The following is a 20,864-nucleotide window of genomic DNA, read 5'->3' as shown; positions in this document are numbered from 1 at the left end:
TCTTATGTATCACTGCAAAGGACCAAATGCCATTAAACGTACGTCTGCAGGATGTCAGGATTTATCACGAAGCAATGCACCGCTGTATTCTTTCATTACATCCCTTAGTAAATAATCTTGTTCTCACTGTTGATGGTGGTAGACCACTAACAATTAAATTATCCTCAAAACAAACGTAAGAGTAATCAAAGGAAGACTCTCATGCAGCTCTAACTGGAGAAATCCAGTACTGTCAAAACAAAAACTGCAGTAGTTTAGGGGATATATGCAGTATTTTTAATATTAACAAGAGAATAATAATGAGCTTTAGAAAACAAAAATGGAAAAATCTGCATATCACAGCATAATCCTCTTTCTACTTTGTTCTAAATCATAGCCAATCAACATTTAGAATTCCCTGAAGCTTTCCAGCACTCCTACTTGGCCAAATGCCTTCAAAGGGTATTAAAGAAATCAGTCTGGCTTAGATAGCACTTCTTCACCAGATGGAACATCTCTCTTAGAACAAGGATGTTTTCCTCTTAAACCACGTTTCAAACAACCAAAATGCAAATGATGATCACAGCATCAAACAGAATTTCTGAAGGGTCTCTGGGGCCTCTATTATTATATAATGGCAGAATTTTCGATCATAGTATCTGATATCCAAAATACTCGGCTTTCTAAGTTTTCATGTGAAACATTCACATATCCACTCCTCTCACATACACTCTCCTCATGATTTGCATTTAAACAGCATGTTTTTGCTATTCTGTTAGATTTTTATTCATACACATTTCTCACTACAGAAATAGGAAACAATTCCATTGTTTATCGGGGTTACATGGCAGGTCATTTGGAAAAAGATGACTGCTTAAATAATAAAAACCTGCCATTTGTTTTTAAAAGAAAAACCCACTAGCTTAGCTAGCAGCTGTGCCTGCCACTGTACATTATGATGTCCCAATAGACGAGCAAGCCCCCGCACAGTACCCAGGCAGAATCTTCTCCTTGTTAACATATCTAACAGACAAGCCTAATGGAAAAAACAATTTACCTTCTTCGGTTTCATGCCACACAATTCCTTCCAAGTTCACGCTGGTCCCAGGCTCACAGGGTCCAAGGCATTCAGGTTCTGTTACAACTCCAATCTCGCAAGTATTTACACCCACTGAACGAGTCCGTACCAAAAGCTGCTCGACTGGTGCTGCAATATTGGATGAAGATGGGGAAAAGTAGGAAGGCAGAATCTGAGGTGTGATACTGCTGGAAATCGGAGGTGGAGGTGCAGGCACTGTAAACAGGGGATCAACCTGAAAACAACAGACAAACTTACTATAACGATGCTGTGAGATTTAAAAAAAAAAAAAAGGAAAAAAAAAAAAGCTAAAAACAAACAAAAGAAAATCCAGTTTGCTTGGACTGCATTTGCATATGCAGGGATTTGAAGTAGCATTGGTAATTTCAGTTTTATGAATTTAATTTTGTCAACATCAGCCCAAATGCTGCACATGAAAAATGACGTACAAAAATATCTATCATGCTAAACAAGGCAAATTGCTACGTTTCTACAAGACTATTCCCTGTTGTCACAGACAGCTACTATAAAATAAACGTTTTTGGGTTTTCTTTTGTTTTTAAGAAAAAAGGATTGAGGACACTTTTTTCTTGGTGCTGACAGAGACTGATTTGGGGATGGAAATTAATTTTGCAAACTGGCAACTTCATTTTCTATTTAAAGAAAAACATTTATAAAGACAGAACAAAGACACAAAAATGACATTTTTTTTCACCTGCATCATTGAGAAATTAGTACTTGGAACAATTCTAATACCCAAATGCCATCAAATATAATCTCTTGTCTTCCAGCCACTTAAAATGCATTAGGATCACCCACCTAACAGCTTACAGCTAACATTTACGTCTTTCCACTTGAAATAACAGATGAGGACTTTTACAGGAATCTATCAAAACCACATAATATCTAAGGGCTTCCAAAACACATACATGGAAGAATACAATTTGCCAGACAATCAGCCAGTACACAGAAAACTCATATACAGTCAATGTGTCTATATGGACTTTAGAAGTTATGTTTGCTGTATGACTTTCAGTATACCCAGTAGTACATTTTCTGTACAAGGATCTCGCCTGAGTGTTCTTAGTATTTTATTATGGTCATAAGGTCTTTTGAAACTGAAAAGATATAAGGATTGTACCCACTAAACTAGCTAAAACAATTAAATGTACCACCTAAAATTCATGTATGTTTGCCCTCCTGGATCATAGACACCATAGCCCAAAATCCTTCTTCAGTCCGACAATTCAGAAAGATAGCTTTCTAGCTGCTTTCAAATTGATGATTAAATGTCTTTAAGTCTAGGTTTTTAATTCTGGACCCCTGTAAGAGGGCTTAACAGGAAAGAGAAGATGACTCACTTCACACTGTCATCTAGGTCTCATTCAAATATATCTTAACATAGATCAAAGTTAATTCTGCATTGTCTTAAAGCCCAATTAGCAAATGGGAGGCAACGAGGAAAAAGTACTAAAGAGTATTTATTACCCTTCTATCACATATCCTTTGGATCACGTATCAGATCACTCATCTCATGGACAGTTTTGATAATGAGAAAATGAAATGAAAATCTAAAACGATAAAGGTAAATGGCCTTTGTAAAAATTAATTCTTTTGCTTTAAGCATTATTTATACAGAGGGCCAACTTTAATTGTGCATGCAGGTCCTGAGTGAGCTAAATATTAAACAAAAGCATTTGGTATGATCTTTGTATGATGAGCCTGGACTGTAATCTTGATTATACTAGAACAAAGGAGAAGACAAGAGAGACCTATAGTCACATTCTTCCCCTATAACTTTTCTTCACTTGGGAGGAGGAGCTCTTCTAATTTAAGACTGTAATAGGACTTTATATAGGCCTTTTTATTTAGGAATAATTTTCAGGTTAGAGATAGAGCAAAGCAAAGAGAAAAAAAAAAATCAAATCAAAACATGAATACTAAAAGTATCTATTAGGTGTAAAAGCCTACTAATACCAACAAAACACTACCCAGCACAAGCAGTTACTGTGGCACAAAAACAACGCAGTGTTGCAGAGATATCGTCACTCTTTACAACACGGTGCTTGCAGAGTCTGAGCACAAAGACACGTCCCTTGCAATGCAGACATGAGTCCACAGATGCAAATCATGCACTAAATGGCCCCCAGGAGCAGCAGCTCTCTTGCAACATCTAGCAGTAAGCGCAAAACCATGACCCGTGTGCCTGGTCCAAGGGGACACGGGCTTTGTGCTATGTGGACGGGCTGCCTCGTGGGGCTCTGTCAGTGTTTTGCCATCAGCGTGTACCCTGGGGTGCCATTTGGAGGAGTACTCAGCCCTCAACCCACATCATCACAAGCCAGAGGAGAACTGGGATCTTCAACCAGCAGGGCAGGGCAAAGGAGCCTGGTGCTTTAGAAAAGCTAAGCCTTATAAAACCTTCATAAAATGAAGAAACGCTATTGAATGGCCTGCTTCATGGTTTACGTGGTGTTTTGCAATGCTGTGCAAACTCTCCTAGTCCGCTTGCAACATCATTCTTCCATAAAACATGCTCACCAGAAAGACAGAGGGAAAAAAAAAAGTTTGCTATTATCAAACTAAACTAGCAAATGTTTTAAATGGATGCAGACTAAACTGGAAGATGCGTCTTCCACTTTCCATGTCTTTTAAACGGTAAAAAGCAGCTAAAAAGAAAGCACAGATCTGACAGTGTAGCCTATCAACTTCTTTGTTACAAATATTTGTACTTGGCTCTGGCTTATTTAGAACTGCTAATAGATGTCCATGTTTTCCATGGAAATGACTCCTATGGGACAAGGCCAAAGAGTGGCTGCTGCAGAGAAAGGGGCTGCTGCTGTGGTACATCTGAGCACCAAGCCTCTGGCTGAGAACTCGGTGGACATTAATTCTCCCTGAGGTTCGTGAGAGCTGCACGAGTACGATGACCTTACTCATACCACAAAATACACAGAGCGTAAATATTGCTTCAGTTTTCCGTGTTTTAAAACGACCCCATCCTGTTTGATAACCGTAATGCCAGCAGAGCGGAGTGGAGGCTCTCAGTGATAGCTGTGGTGACATGGTTGCTGTCATGAATTCTACAAAGGGCACTGATGCGAGCTATTAGAGGCAAAGAGGGAGGCAGGAAGGCCGCCATCTCCAGTGGAAAACAGGCACATAAGACTAACATCTGGTGGTGGCAGACTGTCAAACTGAGGAAAGTTAATGTCAAGAACAGACGCTCTGCAGTTTCTCAGTGTTATTTCTGCATGATTATTCCCAGGTGTTGGTGCATACTGAGCAGTAGCCTTTCTGTTTATCACACAATCCAGTATGAGAATGAAAAGCTAAATCTGAGGAGGGTTATTTACATAGATGCTCTCTTTATACACATAACCAAAGGGCTCCAGAAAAGACTGAAATATTCAAGCAATATTTTCTTCATTCACCTAATTCCAAGAGCTTTTGAGAGCTGATTAGTAACAAAGGCTACAAAGCTGGAGTGTTATTCATGGCAGCTTTCCACTGCCAAGTGTTTGATTGTATCGGAGAGCTATGGCTCTCGGTAGCAGAAAGCTCACAGAAAATGAAGAATGCCTGCCAAGCACTGTAGTCAGTGCTCCATGGAGTGCTCCTCTATCTGAACATGACAAAAAATATTTCAGTGGCAGCGTGACATTAGCCTGTACATGGGGAAGGGTCTGGATAAGAGAGGAAATGCCACTCTAGCTACTTTCTAATACACAGACCTTCTAATAAACAGGCTTTTCCTTCACTTACACAGGCACTTTAGATGCTGTAATTAAATAATACTCATCAAAACTCATCTTTCCAATGCAATGCAAGTTTCCAAAATCATGTTTGCAAATGGATATTTGAAGTTCTTTGCAGACAATTTCCTGCAGACCTGTGGGCAATGCTGAGCGCAAAGAAGGCAGTGCACAGATTTGAGGGGACTTCCTAGATGGGCGAGCACTCAGCATCCTACTATTGCAATCAACTGTATCATACTCTGATTCCTCCAGGGGTGGAAGAATGTCAAGTCATTCTGGGACAGACTCTCATGTATTCCCATGGGAAACCCACATGAATCAAAGAGCAGCAAAATCTCAGGAACATCTACGGTCATATGCGCCATGCCATCTATTTATCTGACCAGAAGCACATTCACAGTATTACTCAAAGTAAACTCCCTTCTCAGAGAGATTTAAGCAGATAACATTTGATCATACTACCACATGAATGTATTCTGTATCTATTCATATCTATGCCCCATCCCTGGAGGCATTCAAAGCCAGGCTGGATGCGGCTTTGGGCAGCCTGCTCTAGTGGTTGGTAACCCTGCCTGGAGCAGGGGGGCTGAAACTAGATGATCTTTAAGGTCCTTTTCAACCCAGGCCACTCTATGATTCAATGATTTACTTCAAGAATTTACTTCATTCATTTCAACTTTGAAAACTTTCAGAGGGCATCTGTCTAAAGCGTGAAATGTCTCTGTCATAGTCATAAAATGCAAACAAGAAAATAGCTGCCACACAGCCAGGCCATGTGATGTGAACCACTGAAGTGTGCAATCACATCTAGAGCCGTGAAAGTATGTGTAGTTTTGCCTCACTAATGAAGATACATCTTTTAAGATAAATTTTAATGAAGATAGAGTCTACCGGCATAAGACCAAACAGGGTCATACACCACCCCAGTGTCACCCACCACATGATTCTGAAATGCACATGACAAAAGCCATTCACTCCATCTACCAATATACACACTAGAGAAAAGTCCAGGTTTAAGAAGCAACTTTAAGGCTCAGGATAACCCCTTGCAAGAAATTGTTGCTTTCTAAATTGAGTAACATTTACTACAGGCATTGCCAAGTGGGAATGTCTGCAGTAGGAAAAAAAATGCAAGAAGAACCTCTTCCAGACCTAATTTGGGGTACACCTAAAAAACAAAGCCTGCCTCTTTGCAAAACTAAATCAGTCCTTAAAAAAGACACCAATGGAAGACTGAAAGAAATGAGAAACCTCCAACCTTGAACACTGACAAGATCTTTAGTGTTATTATTACTCCACATGTCTGAAATGAAAAGCAGGAAATAAAGGAAATCAGGCCTATATGAAAGTCTTGCTTCTCACCAAATTGCTTTTCCTAGATTTCATAGTATAGGAGAGATTACCTTGTTTTTATATAAAGTATGCCTGCCCTACCTTAATGCTCTAAAGCAACAATGACCCTAGAAGACCTCATTCTAATCTGATTTACGATGTTGTGAATGAGAAGTAATTCTAATGAAATCAATGAAAACTACTTTGAAAGAAAACAAATGTGGGAGAATCTGACATGGAAAAAATGTTGGTGTGCTCTGGAGTGTGTCTGCCCTTAACATCTCAAATAACCCTTTCCCCATGAGAACTTACATCTAAAACATAAAGCTAGTCCTTCATATTCTACTGTTATCTTATGCATATTTGTTACCCTGTAACAAATATGACCTCCATAAAGAATATTGGTTTATCTGAAAAATACCAATTAGATCTCAATTTAGTATTTCTTTCATTCAAACTCACTCAAGAAGCCATGCAGAAGAATTTTTACTCTGTACTTAACTGATGTTTATTGTTTTTGTTTGTTTGTTTGTTTTGTTTTTTTTAAATAGTACTAAATTGTTCCCAGAAGTAATTATACCCTTGAAACATTGGTTAATAATAAAGATGCTGTATTTATTAAAACATACTTACTGACTAATATAGGCATTTTAGGAAAACAAGTTTTCTACATCAAATTATTGGGGTAAAAAGGTCAGTGCTGTAAAAAACATGTTTAGAATATAGGAAAGAATAAGACACAGATGTAGAGATCTATTACAAACCTTACATGCAACACACAGGACAGTCAGAGGTAGTAAGGAAATTAGTTATTTTGGTCAACTTATTTGAGAATCACAGGAGCTCGAATATTAAGGAAGAATGAAGGAAATTCAGACTGACTAAATTGCATCCAAATTTTAGACTTAAATTCTCAATTCAAGAATAATCCATAAAATGTGCCTTCCCAATATTGTAGTATATTGACAAGAAATCCAAGATGTAATTGTGTTAAACTGAATAACACAAGTAGCATCTACATAGAGACTCTAAGTATTTCCTGTACTTAAAGTGAACTTCTCCACTTAACTCAACTGAAAGCTGGGGAAGGAAAAAAAAAAAAAAGAAGAAAAAAATAAAAGAAAGAAAGAAACTGAAAGGACATTAAGGGAAAATGGCCTTTTTTTCCCCCATACATTAGCACATCACTAACATCTGGAATAACTTCTGTATTCTGAATATGAAGCCAAAAAAAATCCACTTAAAACTCTTACATTATTTTCTGTAATGGGAAAAAAATACTACTTGTATTCAAGTTTTTATATGCCACTCCAATTAACTGCTAAAGAAGCAAACACAGTCCTGCAAAGACAGTACCTTTTGATAGTTATGTACTGTTTATGTATGCAGACCTCAAGCCCTTCTCACTCTGGACAGGACTGTATCTTTGGCTGTTCCACCAATACTATACAGGTAATATTTCTTAGGAAAGCACTAACATACAATGAAGAGCATGAAGAGAATTGAAAGCTTTAAGTAGGGTTTAATGCAGAGACAATGGTGCTGAACACCAGGCGTGGAAGCCACCTTGTCCTCTCTTGTACCTCCTGTTCTAGCTCAGATGCTTGGGATTTCCCAGCGAGATTCACCCGTTTTACTGTGGGAAAGATGAGCATTTGACAGCTGCCAGAGATAGCCTTCTGCCAAGGGCTGCATCTGTGAAAAACTGTATGTCAACTCAAACGTTTGGCAGAGGCCTGGGAGGATGCCCAGATCACCACCTGCAGTTTTCTAGTGAAGACATTTCTCCTCTTTCAGCCTGAGAACACCACATTCATTGAGATAACTTTGCCCATAGGTCTCTAGAGCAGCCTTCTCCACGGAAAGTTGGTTTCTCCTACTCAGCAGCTCAGCCTGCACTTCCAGTCTTCAGTCACCACATGGCTGTTTTGCTAAGCCTTAACAGAGAACAAACAGCACTGAACCTCTCTCAAGATCCCTGTGCTGTCCACAGGGACACACACTGTTCCACTCATCGAGAAAGGACATTTCTGTGAACTGCTTGGATTCACAGAGTGTGCACAAGATGATCTCCAGTACCAGACAGTGTCATGTGACCAGATACGGTAAAAATCCAGGTACCGATATTTCCTAGTAAGGGATTAGGTATAGCTTTTTCTAGTTGTTTTTTTTTGTTTTGTTTTTTTTTTTTTTTTCCTCTAGTTTTTCTAGTTTTGGAAGAGGTAGACTATGACAATGATGGTTTTTGTCTAAACAAAATGACAATCACTGCTTCTTCACAAGTGTTTGCTTGACTCAACCCTGAAAAACGTAAGTTATTTCCTTAGGGAAATGCATTGTACTGTTGCATTTTTTTTCAGGTTTTCATTACCTCTCCAAGCAAATCTTAACCACAACCCTATGACCCTGCAGCAGCAGTTAACAAGATTAACAAAAGATGGTTTCAGTTAGTCAACAGTGTCACTGCAGCTCTGGTGGAAGAACTGCCTTTGCAGCTATTCCAGTAGGGATACAAAGAATCAATCTAGTTCAGTCATTTTTGTTTCCAGGAATCTGCATTGCATAATCCGGACTACAGCAAGACTCTGAAGAGAGCAAGAGTACCTTTAGTCAGGCTTCTTCACACTTCATTGACTTCCTGTACATTGATATGCCAGCATTAGATTTTTGTTTCCTTCTACCCATTTCTTGACTACTCTACTTCGTGAGTGTGAAGTCTGTACATTGTGATTCAGGCTGCTGATTCTTCAGTTCATTAATTCACCTCTATAATCCTCAGACAAAGAACTAAACTTCCCTGATGGTCCATGTATACAAAAACCTTTTATTTGTCTAACTAGATTCTTACAGATGATATTTTTAGTGTGTTCTGAACATTAATCGCTTCACTTCATGGACCTGTATTTATCCGTGTCTACTGACCCCAAAACTTCTAACTTAGCTAGACCTTAGATGAGACAGGTGAATCTTCCTATACTATTGCCTTAGGTATCTCACTTGGGCTTTTGCATAGAATGTAGGATCCTGCCTTGGTTAGTTCTGCTCTCTCTCTCATACAACATTTCATGGTATTAGCTATAAACACTACAAAGCATCTGATACCACGCTCCAATTCTATTTAAAGAGCAAGTCATTATTACTGTCTTTAAGAATGGGACAGATGCATTTATGATTTTTCAGCAGCTCACTGAAGAAAGCAGGTTTAAAATGACCTTTCAGCTTCCATTTTCAGCCTGGTAATTCTACTGAAAAGGAAGCTGAATCATTATTATTTAGCTATCCCTACAACTACCTGCTGTTGGAGAATTACAGTTAATAATAATAATAATAATAATAATAAAGTCTTACTCACAAAGTAAAAAATAAAAATAAAAAAGAACAAAAAACCCCAACCAATTCTCCATCTCTCCCAATTTGGAATATTTACAATCTCTTAGGGAAAGTCAATTTATTGTAACACTTTTTTTTTTTTTTTCCTTTCAACTGGTGTATATCTTTACTCTGGTGTAAATCCAGAGCAGTTCCACTGAAGCAAAACTAATGGCAGAATTTGGATTGTAGTGTTTGTTTTACCAGCTACAGGGGTAATCAGCATTTCAAGTAATTTTTTATGTGAAGATTTTTAAGAGGAAATAATCCTTGTGAGGAGGAAACTGCTAATACTTACTTCATTCAGAATGCATTTTTTTCCTCTTTCTACACTGAACATGGTACTGACACAAAGTGTCCAATAATCCTTAATGAAACTAAAGGATTAAATTTGCAATATGAAGACAAATATAAGATCTGCAGTTAACACTGAAGACTTCTGTAAATTTACTTACCTACTTGCCTCAGTTTTGAGACAATTCAGTCTTGGCAGAGAGTAGAAACCTAGGTTTAGTGTTCTTTTAAGTCTTTTTTCATGAAACTATCTACACTATAGGCACCAAATCATCTGGTTACATGCCCTGGAACAGACAGCTGAAGCCTACTCTTCCTGTGGCTTAACAGCAGGCAACCTTGAGATGCCTCTTCTCATGTCCCTACCTCGAAGACATTTTTTCCTACCGATTTTACCTTAGTACCCAGGGATCCTCATTAGCATGTTCTCTAAGCACCCAGCACAGACAAAAGTTTACGTTTGCAGACTTTCAGCAAAGGCTTATCATTTCTGTCTTGCTGAGAAAGAACAGAGCCATGGAAAGGACATGGTTTCACTCCACAAATTCCAGATACCATTACTGAAACACCTTGTGCTTCAGCACATCAGTCTAACCTTTAACTTCCCCCTTTCACACGCTGTCTCGTAGACTATTTTACAGTCTAGCAGTGATCAACAACTGCTGCAAATGAAGCTTCCTTTCTATTCAAATAGCAGAGGAAAGCATTAGCTCAAATATTCCACATTTTATGTGGCATTCTACAGTCACTTGCACCTTCTATTCTCTGCTCTGCCTGAATTGTACACATGCTTTTCACTCTGTTCACTGCATGATGAATTTATAACAAAAAGAAACATTTCTGTGCATGATAGAAACTCAAATATTTTGTTCAACTGAAATAAAGAATAAAACTAATCTAAGCTGTCATGAAATCATGAAATGCCTCTGGCAGTTCTATCAAAGTATATAGACATGTACAGATCCTTTGAAGAAATGAAACTGCAGTTTATCAAGTGTGATTTATAAGCAACACAGATTTAGCTAGGAGATAACACTGCTGTCTAATCATTAGTAGTCAGACAACAGCCATGTGAACACATCAATTATGGGCCACTGCCAAAAGCCCTTGAGATCCCAGAGATTAACAGCCAATCCTCTGTTTTACAAGCTTACATCAAAAAGAATATTAATAAGAGGAGGGGCGATGTGAAAGCTTGTCAGAGTAATTCACGCACTAAAACAAGGCATTTTTCCCTTTGCTCTGCCTTGAACTGGTCCATGAAAAAAGCTGGCATCAGCTACAAAGCGCAAAGCTGCCAATTTCTCAGAAAATGTTTTTCATTAACATATGGGAAGTTGTAAAAGGCTGCAAAAGCCCTATTGGGTGGATAAAGGCGACAACTTCTATGCATTCCTTTCCTGAATGTATCAATTATACAACCTCAATCATTATTCAGATATTTGGAAATGAACATCCACGCACAGGAGTGTTTGATGGCTTCTCTCTCAAAACCAGAGCCATTTACTATTATAAACAAATTAGCCAGCCTTCCAGGCATCCATTTACTCTGTCTCACTAATGACTTACAAAAGCTAAAGCAGAAATACTACCAAATCAGGTTCACTTCAGTCTTCAAAGGTGTGGGAAAAGATCCCACAAATGTGCCTTTCTTTCTGACTTGTATGCAGCGTGGCTGACAAGAGGTTTATTTTTCTTCCAAGCAAATGAAGAGAAACAACATGAGAATACAGGAAGACAAAAGCAGCTACGTCTCTGTAAAAATGCAAACATGGCTATTGAGATGGACCTAAACCAGCCTACCACTGGCGTTTCAAATGCTGCAAAATGAACTGCCTGAAAGCACAGCATGCTGCATGGCATCAGGTCCTCAAAGATCTATCGCCCATGGATTAGCAGCTGACAGAATTTTAGAAATACTTTGTATGTTATCCTAGACATGGTTTGGGAACATGTCCACTGCTTTCAAAGAAAAGATTCTCTCTGATACATGTCCAAAAAAGATGCATGTCTTTTTCTTGTCTAGTAGGGACTCCATGCTGTGAGAGGCCACCTTCAAAAAACCTAAGTCTTTAATTTTAGTGTATTCTCTTGTGTTTCATCTCTATTATTTTATGAGGACTGCCAATTTTTAGATGATTTTGTATTAGCTGCTTAAAAGCTAACCTGGGAAAACATTTATTGGGGAGATGTCATCTAAACCAATTGCTAACCTTCATAAGAGTAACATAAAATAGGAAAGTGATTCAGCCATGGTGAATGAAATATAAGCTGATGAAATAGAAGAAGAAAAAAAAAAAACCTTCTTTTTTTAAATGAAAATATGTTAGATTTATTAAGAGGCCGTGTTCTTGTTCAGCTGGCCGAGACAGGAAATTTATCTTCCAAGCGTTCTCTCACATTGTTTTCAATTTTGCATGAACTAATGCAGAGTAATGCCAAATGTGGAACTTGGTGTGCCAAGTGGCATGAGTAAGGTTTGACAGGAGTAGCCTTCCAACATCTAGCAAATTACAGAGAGAGACTTTATTTATTTTTAGACTGAGTTCAAAGAAGCATCAAGATGTTCTAAATTTTCAACTTAAAGACATCATTTACAGAGAGTGATGAGCAGTCTGTGTACAAGTCTTGGACACCCCAAATATCTCAAATCAGGCAATTAAGGATCTCTTAAATCATTATTGAAAAAACAAACAAACAAACAAACAAACAAAAACAAACAAAAAAAAAAAACAACAACAAAAAAAAAAAAAAAAAAAACAGTTTAAGGGCACAAACAAATAATATGGTGCCTGGATCAGCTGGGTCTTAACAGAAAAGTAGAAAGAGTTTAACTGACTCATGACTTAGATTTGCTCCTGCTATGCCTCCTAACATGCTATCAATAAATTCAGGGTGCAACAGCTAGTGAAAACAAAAATTTTCATAAACCAAGTGCAAGGCAGAACTTAAATCCAGTAACCCATTTTTGGTGGTGATCCTGCACAAATGCTCTGCGGGTTTTACATTCTACAGTTCTCAAGGAAGTGTGAAAATGATATAGATAGGAGCGCTGTAAAACAGGGAATGCTTGAGAAGATAATAGTTGGATGATATCCCTAACACTGAACTCCTGATGATGCATAACGGCAGAATCTTTCTTCCAAGCAACACTGGCTTCTGTTCAAATTCACTTTTAGAAAGTCGCTGATACACTGGTTTTCAGCACTGTGTCAGGCTCTAAACACTTATTTGATTTAAGACAGTGTTAATGACTTAGATAATCACACAGTTTTATAGTTCTATAATGTACTGTGCTATAAAAATTAAACCAGTGTTTATTACACCTCTGCTACTTTTACTTTCCTTCTTATTGCACCAACTCTTAAATGAGTTAAAGCAAATACTGTACAACAATAAAACATAAAAAGTGCACTGGTTGACAACAATTCGCAATATGTAATATGGTATTTTAGTTCAAAGCCTACTCTCAAAGTAGTTCCAAACACTACTTTCAGGTATCAAAAATGACAACATTCTTAATTCAATTTTGAAGGAGCTATCCAGTCTGAAAATGTAGAAAACACTATCAACACTTAATTACCTTAAAGTGATACACATTAAAAATGGAATTACCTGGCTTATAGTACTTTAGGTAACTAAAATGTAATTAGATTGGATGGCCACTGTATTTATTTACTGCTGGAATTTCATTCCTGGCAAACACTAGAAACAATGTAGTCATCTTTCCTTTTCATGTTTGAAATGGCTGAAACACAACTCAATCTGTGTTTCTGCAAAATTATAGGTTTTTACATAGTCTCTTTGATGTCAACAAAATATTTATGTGACAGGTCCTGATACTGTACTGTCAAAAATGCATTGAGAATAAAGCTTCCTTTATCACCACAGTATCAATATGACTAATGGTCAACCAGAAAAAAAAAAAAAAATGACTGCATGATACCCAAAGACATGCTTGTATGTTGAGGACAGAGAAATGAGAAAAATGAACACCAAAAATAACCTTGGAAAATATGTAAGAAGTCATCTGCGGCAGAGATAGGGTCAGTGGATCTTTGAATACAAGCACAGAACTTCATACACATGCTTACACTGAAAACTAACATTTCTATTTAAAAAAAAAATAAAAAAATAAAAAAAAAATAAAATAAAATAAACCCTTCAATCTCAATATACATAACAGAAAATTCTTCACTCTCACATGGCAAAGGAAAAGGTATTTAAACTACCCTAGTCTGGATTAGTTTGAGTATCTACTTAAGATTGACCACTTGCTTTCATTACCGTTCAAAATTAGAAGAGAATCACCGAGCATTCTATTGAAATTAGTGTAACAACACTTAAAGTCTGCACAGTATTTGTTACTGCCTGAAAAATGGATATAGCACCTGTCCCAAAACCAATGATATTAATTCACCCACCCAAATCATGTTAAAGAGTCTGATGATAATGCAGGAATGGATGCTGTCAGTGCTTATGGCATAGTATGACTACGTTCCATGCCATGGTGCCATCAATTTCCTTTGTGGTTCTAAAACCTTGAAAGGCTGAAATAAAAGACATACTTATTTGGGTCTGAATTTAGGCTCTAAAAGCCTCTTCATATGGAGCTATTCAGTATGGAGACATATTGGTAATGTTCAGTAACTTCATAATCTTTCCATCTCAATTTCACTGTCTATAAAATGGCAGCAGCATTGCGATTATGAAGCTTATCGCCAGCCTGCATACTATATTTAATTATAACTTAAAACACAGAACTGATGGCAGATTTTCAGAATACCTCACGAATCGAAACAACAGGCCAGATGTTCAAAAGAACAAAGCACACTGGGTGCACAGCTTCCCCTCAGATTCTCTTATAATGGCAAAGGTAGGTGCTAGATTGTTGAAAAATCTTACCATAGCTGTAGGTGTTAACCACATAAAAACCTGCTTTTCAGAAATGAACTCCTAATGACTACTTTGCTTTGAGATCCTTGGAAGAAGAATGAAAGAACCAAGCATTGAACTATTTAGACTTAATTCCTCTTTTCATTGCCATAAAAGGAATCTGGAATTTGGTCTTCCATCTGTTTGGGGGCAAGGAAGAGACTGTTTCTTGGCTTGCTTTTTCCTTAGTATCACACAGAAAGTCTTCTGTGTTTTTTTTTTGCACCCATTCGTTCAAAGTAAAATGAAGAATGAAGAATAGAGATCGAGCAGGATGCCAGTGGATAAATATGACAAATTAAGCTACGCTTCCTTCTCCCACACACAAGCCTTCAGCTTAGTCCAGCACATCACAACAGCACAACAGAGGAGAATGTATTGGCTTTTTCTGCTACACTCACATTTGCATGAAAAGGAGCAGTCAAATGAAAATTAAGCACTTAAACAGCTTAAAAAGCACTGGTTCAGAATACTGTACTTCAATAAAACATTCATTGTTATTCAATGCTTGGCAAATGACATTGCCATCAAATACTAGTAGAAGAACCGTGAAGAATAAATGCTATCTGAAAAAGAGGCTTGTACTTATGCAGCGCTAATGACTATCTAAAAGAGCGATTCTGCATGGTTACATCCTCTTTTAGATTCGCAGCTGCAGTTTCACAAGAGCAGCCATACATCATAATCTGGAGCCATTTTAGGCTACCCTTGTGCTTTAAAGAGCAGTATGGGCAGCAGAGAACTCCTAATCTGCAGAGCAAAACTCCAATCAGTAACAAGTTTATTTAACTGCAATGACTGAGGATTTTAATGCTCCGCTCGTTGTAACAGCGGAGACAAAGAGGAAAGAGATCTCCACATTTAGCTTCATTAGAGAGTAAACATTCTCATTATTAGATTTCATTCTAATTAATTATAACAGTGGCACAGAGTAGTACATAAGCCATTTCTTTAAAAAGGTCAGATAACTGTATATTTTAAGACTGTAATACTTACATTTTAATTACTGTTTAATTTGTTTATTTAACAACATGCCGATCCTATAAACATCACTAATTAACTGATATACAGTGACTTTTCAGGAAGTTAACATCTTGGGAACAAACATCGTTTTACTGAACTTTGATTTGATAATCAAAGGCAATGTTAATACCCACTAGATTAGTCATAGACTTCATGGGCATGCCAAAGGTAGCCTTCACTTTCCAACTGCATGAGATTTACAGCCGCGCCCGCCGGAGCAAAGCGTTTTCTCCAGTTACGCATGCTTCTTCAAGCTCAGGTTACCTGGAAGCAGCAACACTCGGGTCTCTGCCCAGTACATATTTGTGGCTTAGTAACACATCTCTTTAGGTCTTTAATTAGGACAGACAAAAAGCAAACCAGTTTTAATGTTCTTTTGGCTACTGTACTAGCTTGCCTCATACATTATCTTTGTCTCATTCTAGAACTACCTAAGGCACACTTCTCAGGCCACGTCGTTTCAAGCTCGCCCTGCATTGCCCTGAAAATGGCATGTGCCCTCATCATGGAAACTCCCAAGATACCTTTATGTACAAATTCGGGATAGGAAGTTCCAGCACTGAGAACCCGGGGCTGGTGCCAGTTCAAACCATCAGGAGCTCCACCAGAGGTTAACAACAATTAACCAGGAAACATGGTGGTTTGCTTTCAGCCCCCCGTACTAATGGAGGTGACTGCCAAAATATACTTCTTGTGCTTTTTACGCTTCCCTTGCTGAGATGAAAGTAACTTGAAATCCAAGTTACGACAAGCACAAGCATCTGTATGAAAACTCTGGAGTACTGAGGAAAGACTAACCCTTTGGTAATTTGTTATGGCCACATGCTTCTGTGCACTGTCACAGAGTACCCACGGGGAACAAGTTCACACTAAATGTTCATCAATATATACTGGTTACTAAGAACCTATATTTTCGTGTCACACACCTTACTTACAGTATCATATCACAGGTATGAAGAGAAGGACAAGAAAGCCAAAATTCATGAGTTCCTCTAACCCCATGTTGAGAACACAGGCACTCAAGAAAGAGACTGCTCCCTTACTGACGACTTACACTCTCTTGCTTCCTCTTCCCTTCCAAAAAGGTGGTTTTGTATTTCCTTATCATGGGATAGCTCTCAGAAACCTAGCTAAGGTGCATTAAATTAAGACTAGGAGAACAACGCCCCATTTCCACAATCACACCACCAGCTGGCCTATAGCCAGCCTCAACAGCACAGATTTGTCACATAAGCATGGAATCGATCAAATTAAATCACCTGCACAAAGAATCATTTGGTCACCTATTAGCACAGGTTACTGTAACTATTACACCTGGCACACAGGGCAATCAACAGGCCAATAAATATATTCCCAAAGGACTGTTCAGCGCTCAAGAGTGACATAAAAACAAAGCTGTTTCTGTCTTGTGCCAGCTCCAAAACAATCTCTAAGCTGGAAAATGAGTCTTCCAAAGCCTCGTGGCAAGCATGGAAACAGAGGCAAGAAAAATCCCCACAGATGTGGCTTAACATCCTCCCCCTGAAAAAGGGCTTCCCTGGCAGAACAGAGGGGTGAATCTTCTTTACCTGGGTGCAACTCACTCGCATGAAGAGACTCTGTTCCAGCTCCTGCCACTACACCCCTAGCCTCCCTCCTCCTTGCTCTCCATGATATTCCTCCTGGTGACTCTGGAGCACCTGGCCACCAGACAGGCAGTTGAGAACCACCAGATACTGATAATGAGGGGGTCTGTATGGACACTTGGAGGACAAGGCAGTAAAAGATACAAAGATTTCACACTCAGGTTTCCAAAGGCACTGTCACTTCAGGCTAACGAAATCTACTTAGTTCCCCCAGTAAAATGAAAACCCTGAAAAAGCTGTTCCAGATACATGGCCTACCCTGGAGACTTTGCTACATTTTTGCGGTTTCACAACACATTTTCCTATCAATTTGGAAATACTTTCCTCTCCTCGGTAACTGGTTGATAAATCCACAGAAATAAGAGGGAAAACTATCAGTCTACAGCAGGGAACAGGAGATTTGGCTATGTATATAATCTGTCAAATGAACAGGAGGGTCTTAAGGGAAATTTTCTGTCAATATTCCACCTCTTCTGGTACCACTGAATATGGCACTAGATGGGAAAACAGTGAAAGAGGCACTTCAGTGAAAGATTACACTACGCAAAATTAGCATCATACAAATGCAATAAAGGTAAGAATAATCACTAATCTAGTGGAAATGAAGGGAAAGAACTACACATGAAGTAGTGATGACCATTTAGAAGAAAGACTCTAAATGCTCATGTCTCTTGATATTTGTTGTTGAATAAATTCCTCTGGTTAACCAGGAGATCAAAAATGACGGTCTAAATGCCCAAATCCATTCAGTACCTTTATGCTGCAGTCACACACCTGCAACTGAGCTAGACTGAAACGAAGGTATCAAATGCAGCTCCTCATCACCAGCCCCACCTCACCTCCTCTGGAGATCATCACTGCCTTCTTCTCCAAACTACCCACACAACCACACGCAGCCACCTTTTATCCCAACCAAGCTGGATACTAGGTTCAAAAAGGCATGCTATTTGGATCACTTGGACTTTTTGTTTGTTTTTTTGGCAGAAGCAATCTGGGGAACAGCCCAACCTGTAAAAGCAGGAGGAAATGTGAGAAGGTACTCATCAGTGACGGGTGCTGGCAGCACCCTGGGCAGATGCAGTGGGAAGCACGCATGGGACCACAGCTCCTGTGCAGTTTTCAGGAACCGAGCAAAACTGTTCCACTGGTGCTCGCACGCTGGGGCGTGCTCTGGCAGCCAGCTGCCAGTCTTGTCCTGGCACTGCTCCACTCACACCCCCTTCACAGATACAGCCTCACTGTACATCCAGACGCAAAAGCTACATACAGCCATGACAAATTTGTAGACACTCTTTTGTATGAGAGCTGTGCAAAATCTCTTGCAAGAGAACTCAGAAAAAGCATGACCTTTCATGTCCTTAAATCAAGAAAACAAGATTTACCATAGCCCACTTCCACAGTGGCAAACCAATAAAGATATCAAAGAATTTCAACAGGGCTGTAATAGGATTTCATCTTGGAAGTACTGGCTCTTCTAAGTGCAGCCTGACTTACACCATAGCACTACTCAAAGGACTTGTAGCGATGCTCTGCTCTTATGCTGAAAAACAATGAATTCTGCAATTCAGCTCTCAAGTGAGCTGCAAGTTTACTTTCAAATGAAGATCTAATTTAAAAGGAGAGTCGATTAATCTCAAAATAACTAAGGTTTCCTCTCTGCTCACACCCTGGTTTCTCAGAGAATGCTTTACAAATTTAGCAACGACTAAAACGAGTTAGTCTAGTATGCTGACTTTCCGTTCCCAGATTAGACAACCTTCTCTATGATAAAACACTGAAAATGCTTAAACTGTGAGAAGAAACAACACAGGTGTCATACTCCTCATCCAAGAAGCTGGTCTCCATTCACACAAGTAAGCACAGTGACTTCTTTGTGCCACAGAAGCAAGATCTGACTCAAAACACCTATGGGCCATAGGACAAACAGGACAGAGGAGAAAGGTACCGTGACCTATATATTTAAATTTATCAAAGGTTTGGTTTCTGGAAGATCCTCAAGTGGTTTAACCTGCTTTCCTCCTCTCATCCCTCATTCAACTCTGAAAGTAGTACTACATTTGCCTGGTCCTTTTTGGAAGCATTTGAAGTTGTTAAATGCAATTACAAGGCAGAGGGGCCCTTATGCCACCATATATACTATCCGTATCTATTTTTTATCTCAATGAGTTCAGGTCACGTCCACAATTTCATTTTGCTAACAATTTTACCATCCCTCTGGCTGGTATAAAAATCAAAATGAGCCTGTAAGAAATCTTACGAAATCCTGAGATTAAGTAATTTCTTGGCCTTAAATTGCCAATTTAGAAGGCAAATTTCCTTTTGAATTTACAAAGGCCCACATTCAGGGCAACATTGCTTAATTATTGTTTTGACTCTACCAATGAGACAGAAAAGCTCAGTAAGCCTAACTTCACTACATTGATCAAAAAAAGTAAGAACTGGCCTGGGGTGAATTTGTCTCCTGATAGTTAAGCCTCATACAGCCACAAAAAAAGGAGTAATTTTGTCTTGAGAATTTATGGAACTTCACCCATTATTTCAACGCTATCATTTTCACTGTGAAGTATGAAGACCACCCATGCGTCTGTTAGAGGCAGCAACAACAATAAAATTATACACTTGTAATTAGATGCAAAAAATATTACCATGCTGAGGCTATGCCTCCAGAGGAAACAAACTTCCTCTTACAGCCTGTTTCTGTGGCTGTGCCAGTTGTGCTGTGAAAATTCCAGTGTGAACATTACAGTGTGAAATCACAATACCAGAACACAGAGTTCTTTAAGGGTCACTCAGAACGCTGCTTTCAATCATGCAACATATGATGCCAGTGCTCACTTTACCAAATAGGCATCAGATAATAGAGGGTGGTTTACTGTTCCAAGGGAAACTGCCATTTCAGTGCTAATGGACAAAATGAAGGGACATCAACACGCTAAGAATACACACATACAATTAAAACTGCTTGTAACGGGCAGAATTCCTATCTAACTTCCCAAGCAGTATCCTCCTTGCAGAGATGTTAATGCTAATGTTGCCTCTCATTCCCAGGCAAGCAGATTCTACCTCTAAATGCAATTAGAGAAATGGACTGTTACTTGGAAATACAGCTGCATGCACGTTACCATGTAGTCTCTCTCATTCTCTGGGTAAGGAAATACAGCAGAAGCTAATAGAAATAAAACAAAACAAATTATTGAGGAGAATACTATTCCTAGGGTTACTAAGCAGTACACTACAGCTTGTCAGGAACATTTTTAATAGCCCAAGCTCCTGGCACTGCTGCTTATGTTTGCTTATATATAAGCAGAAGGAGTAATACTCCATACAGCATCAGACGTTTCAGTCAAGAGGTACAAAAAGAAGCAACACATTGCAGTGCTAAACACTTAAAAGGCCACACCTAAAGCTCATTTAACATTTTTCTGTCCTCTTACAATTACACAGCATAATACACACTGAAAGCTTTCCTAT

At 38.7% G+C, this 20,864-nt stretch overlaps 1 protein-coding gene across 4 annotated transcripts in view; it reads right to left on the bottom strand.

Annotated features, from left to right (window-relative positions):
- ZNF608 (zinc finger protein 608) overlaps positions 1 to 20,864 on the bottom strand; it is an 80,318-nt gene that overhangs the window by 43,078 nt on the left and 16,376 nt on the right. For all 4 annotated transcript variants that reach the window (XM_082783890.1, XM_082783889.1, XM_082783891.1 and 1 more), the window contains one exon: positions 1,037 to 1,292. In XM_082783890.1, the coding sequence (XP_082640016.1) occupies positions 1,037 to 1,292 (256 nt within the window). The remainder of the gene's footprint in view (positions 1 to 1,036; positions 1,293 to 20,864) is intronic.

Source organism: Aythya marila (assembly GCF_965140915.1).
Source record: "Aythya marila genome assembly, chromosome: Z".
NCBI lineage: Eukaryota > Metazoa > Chordata > Aves > Anseriformes > Anatidae > Aythya > Aythya marila.
Note: the sequence above shows the minus strand (reverse complement) of the source record. Positions and strands in the feature narration are given on the sequence as shown.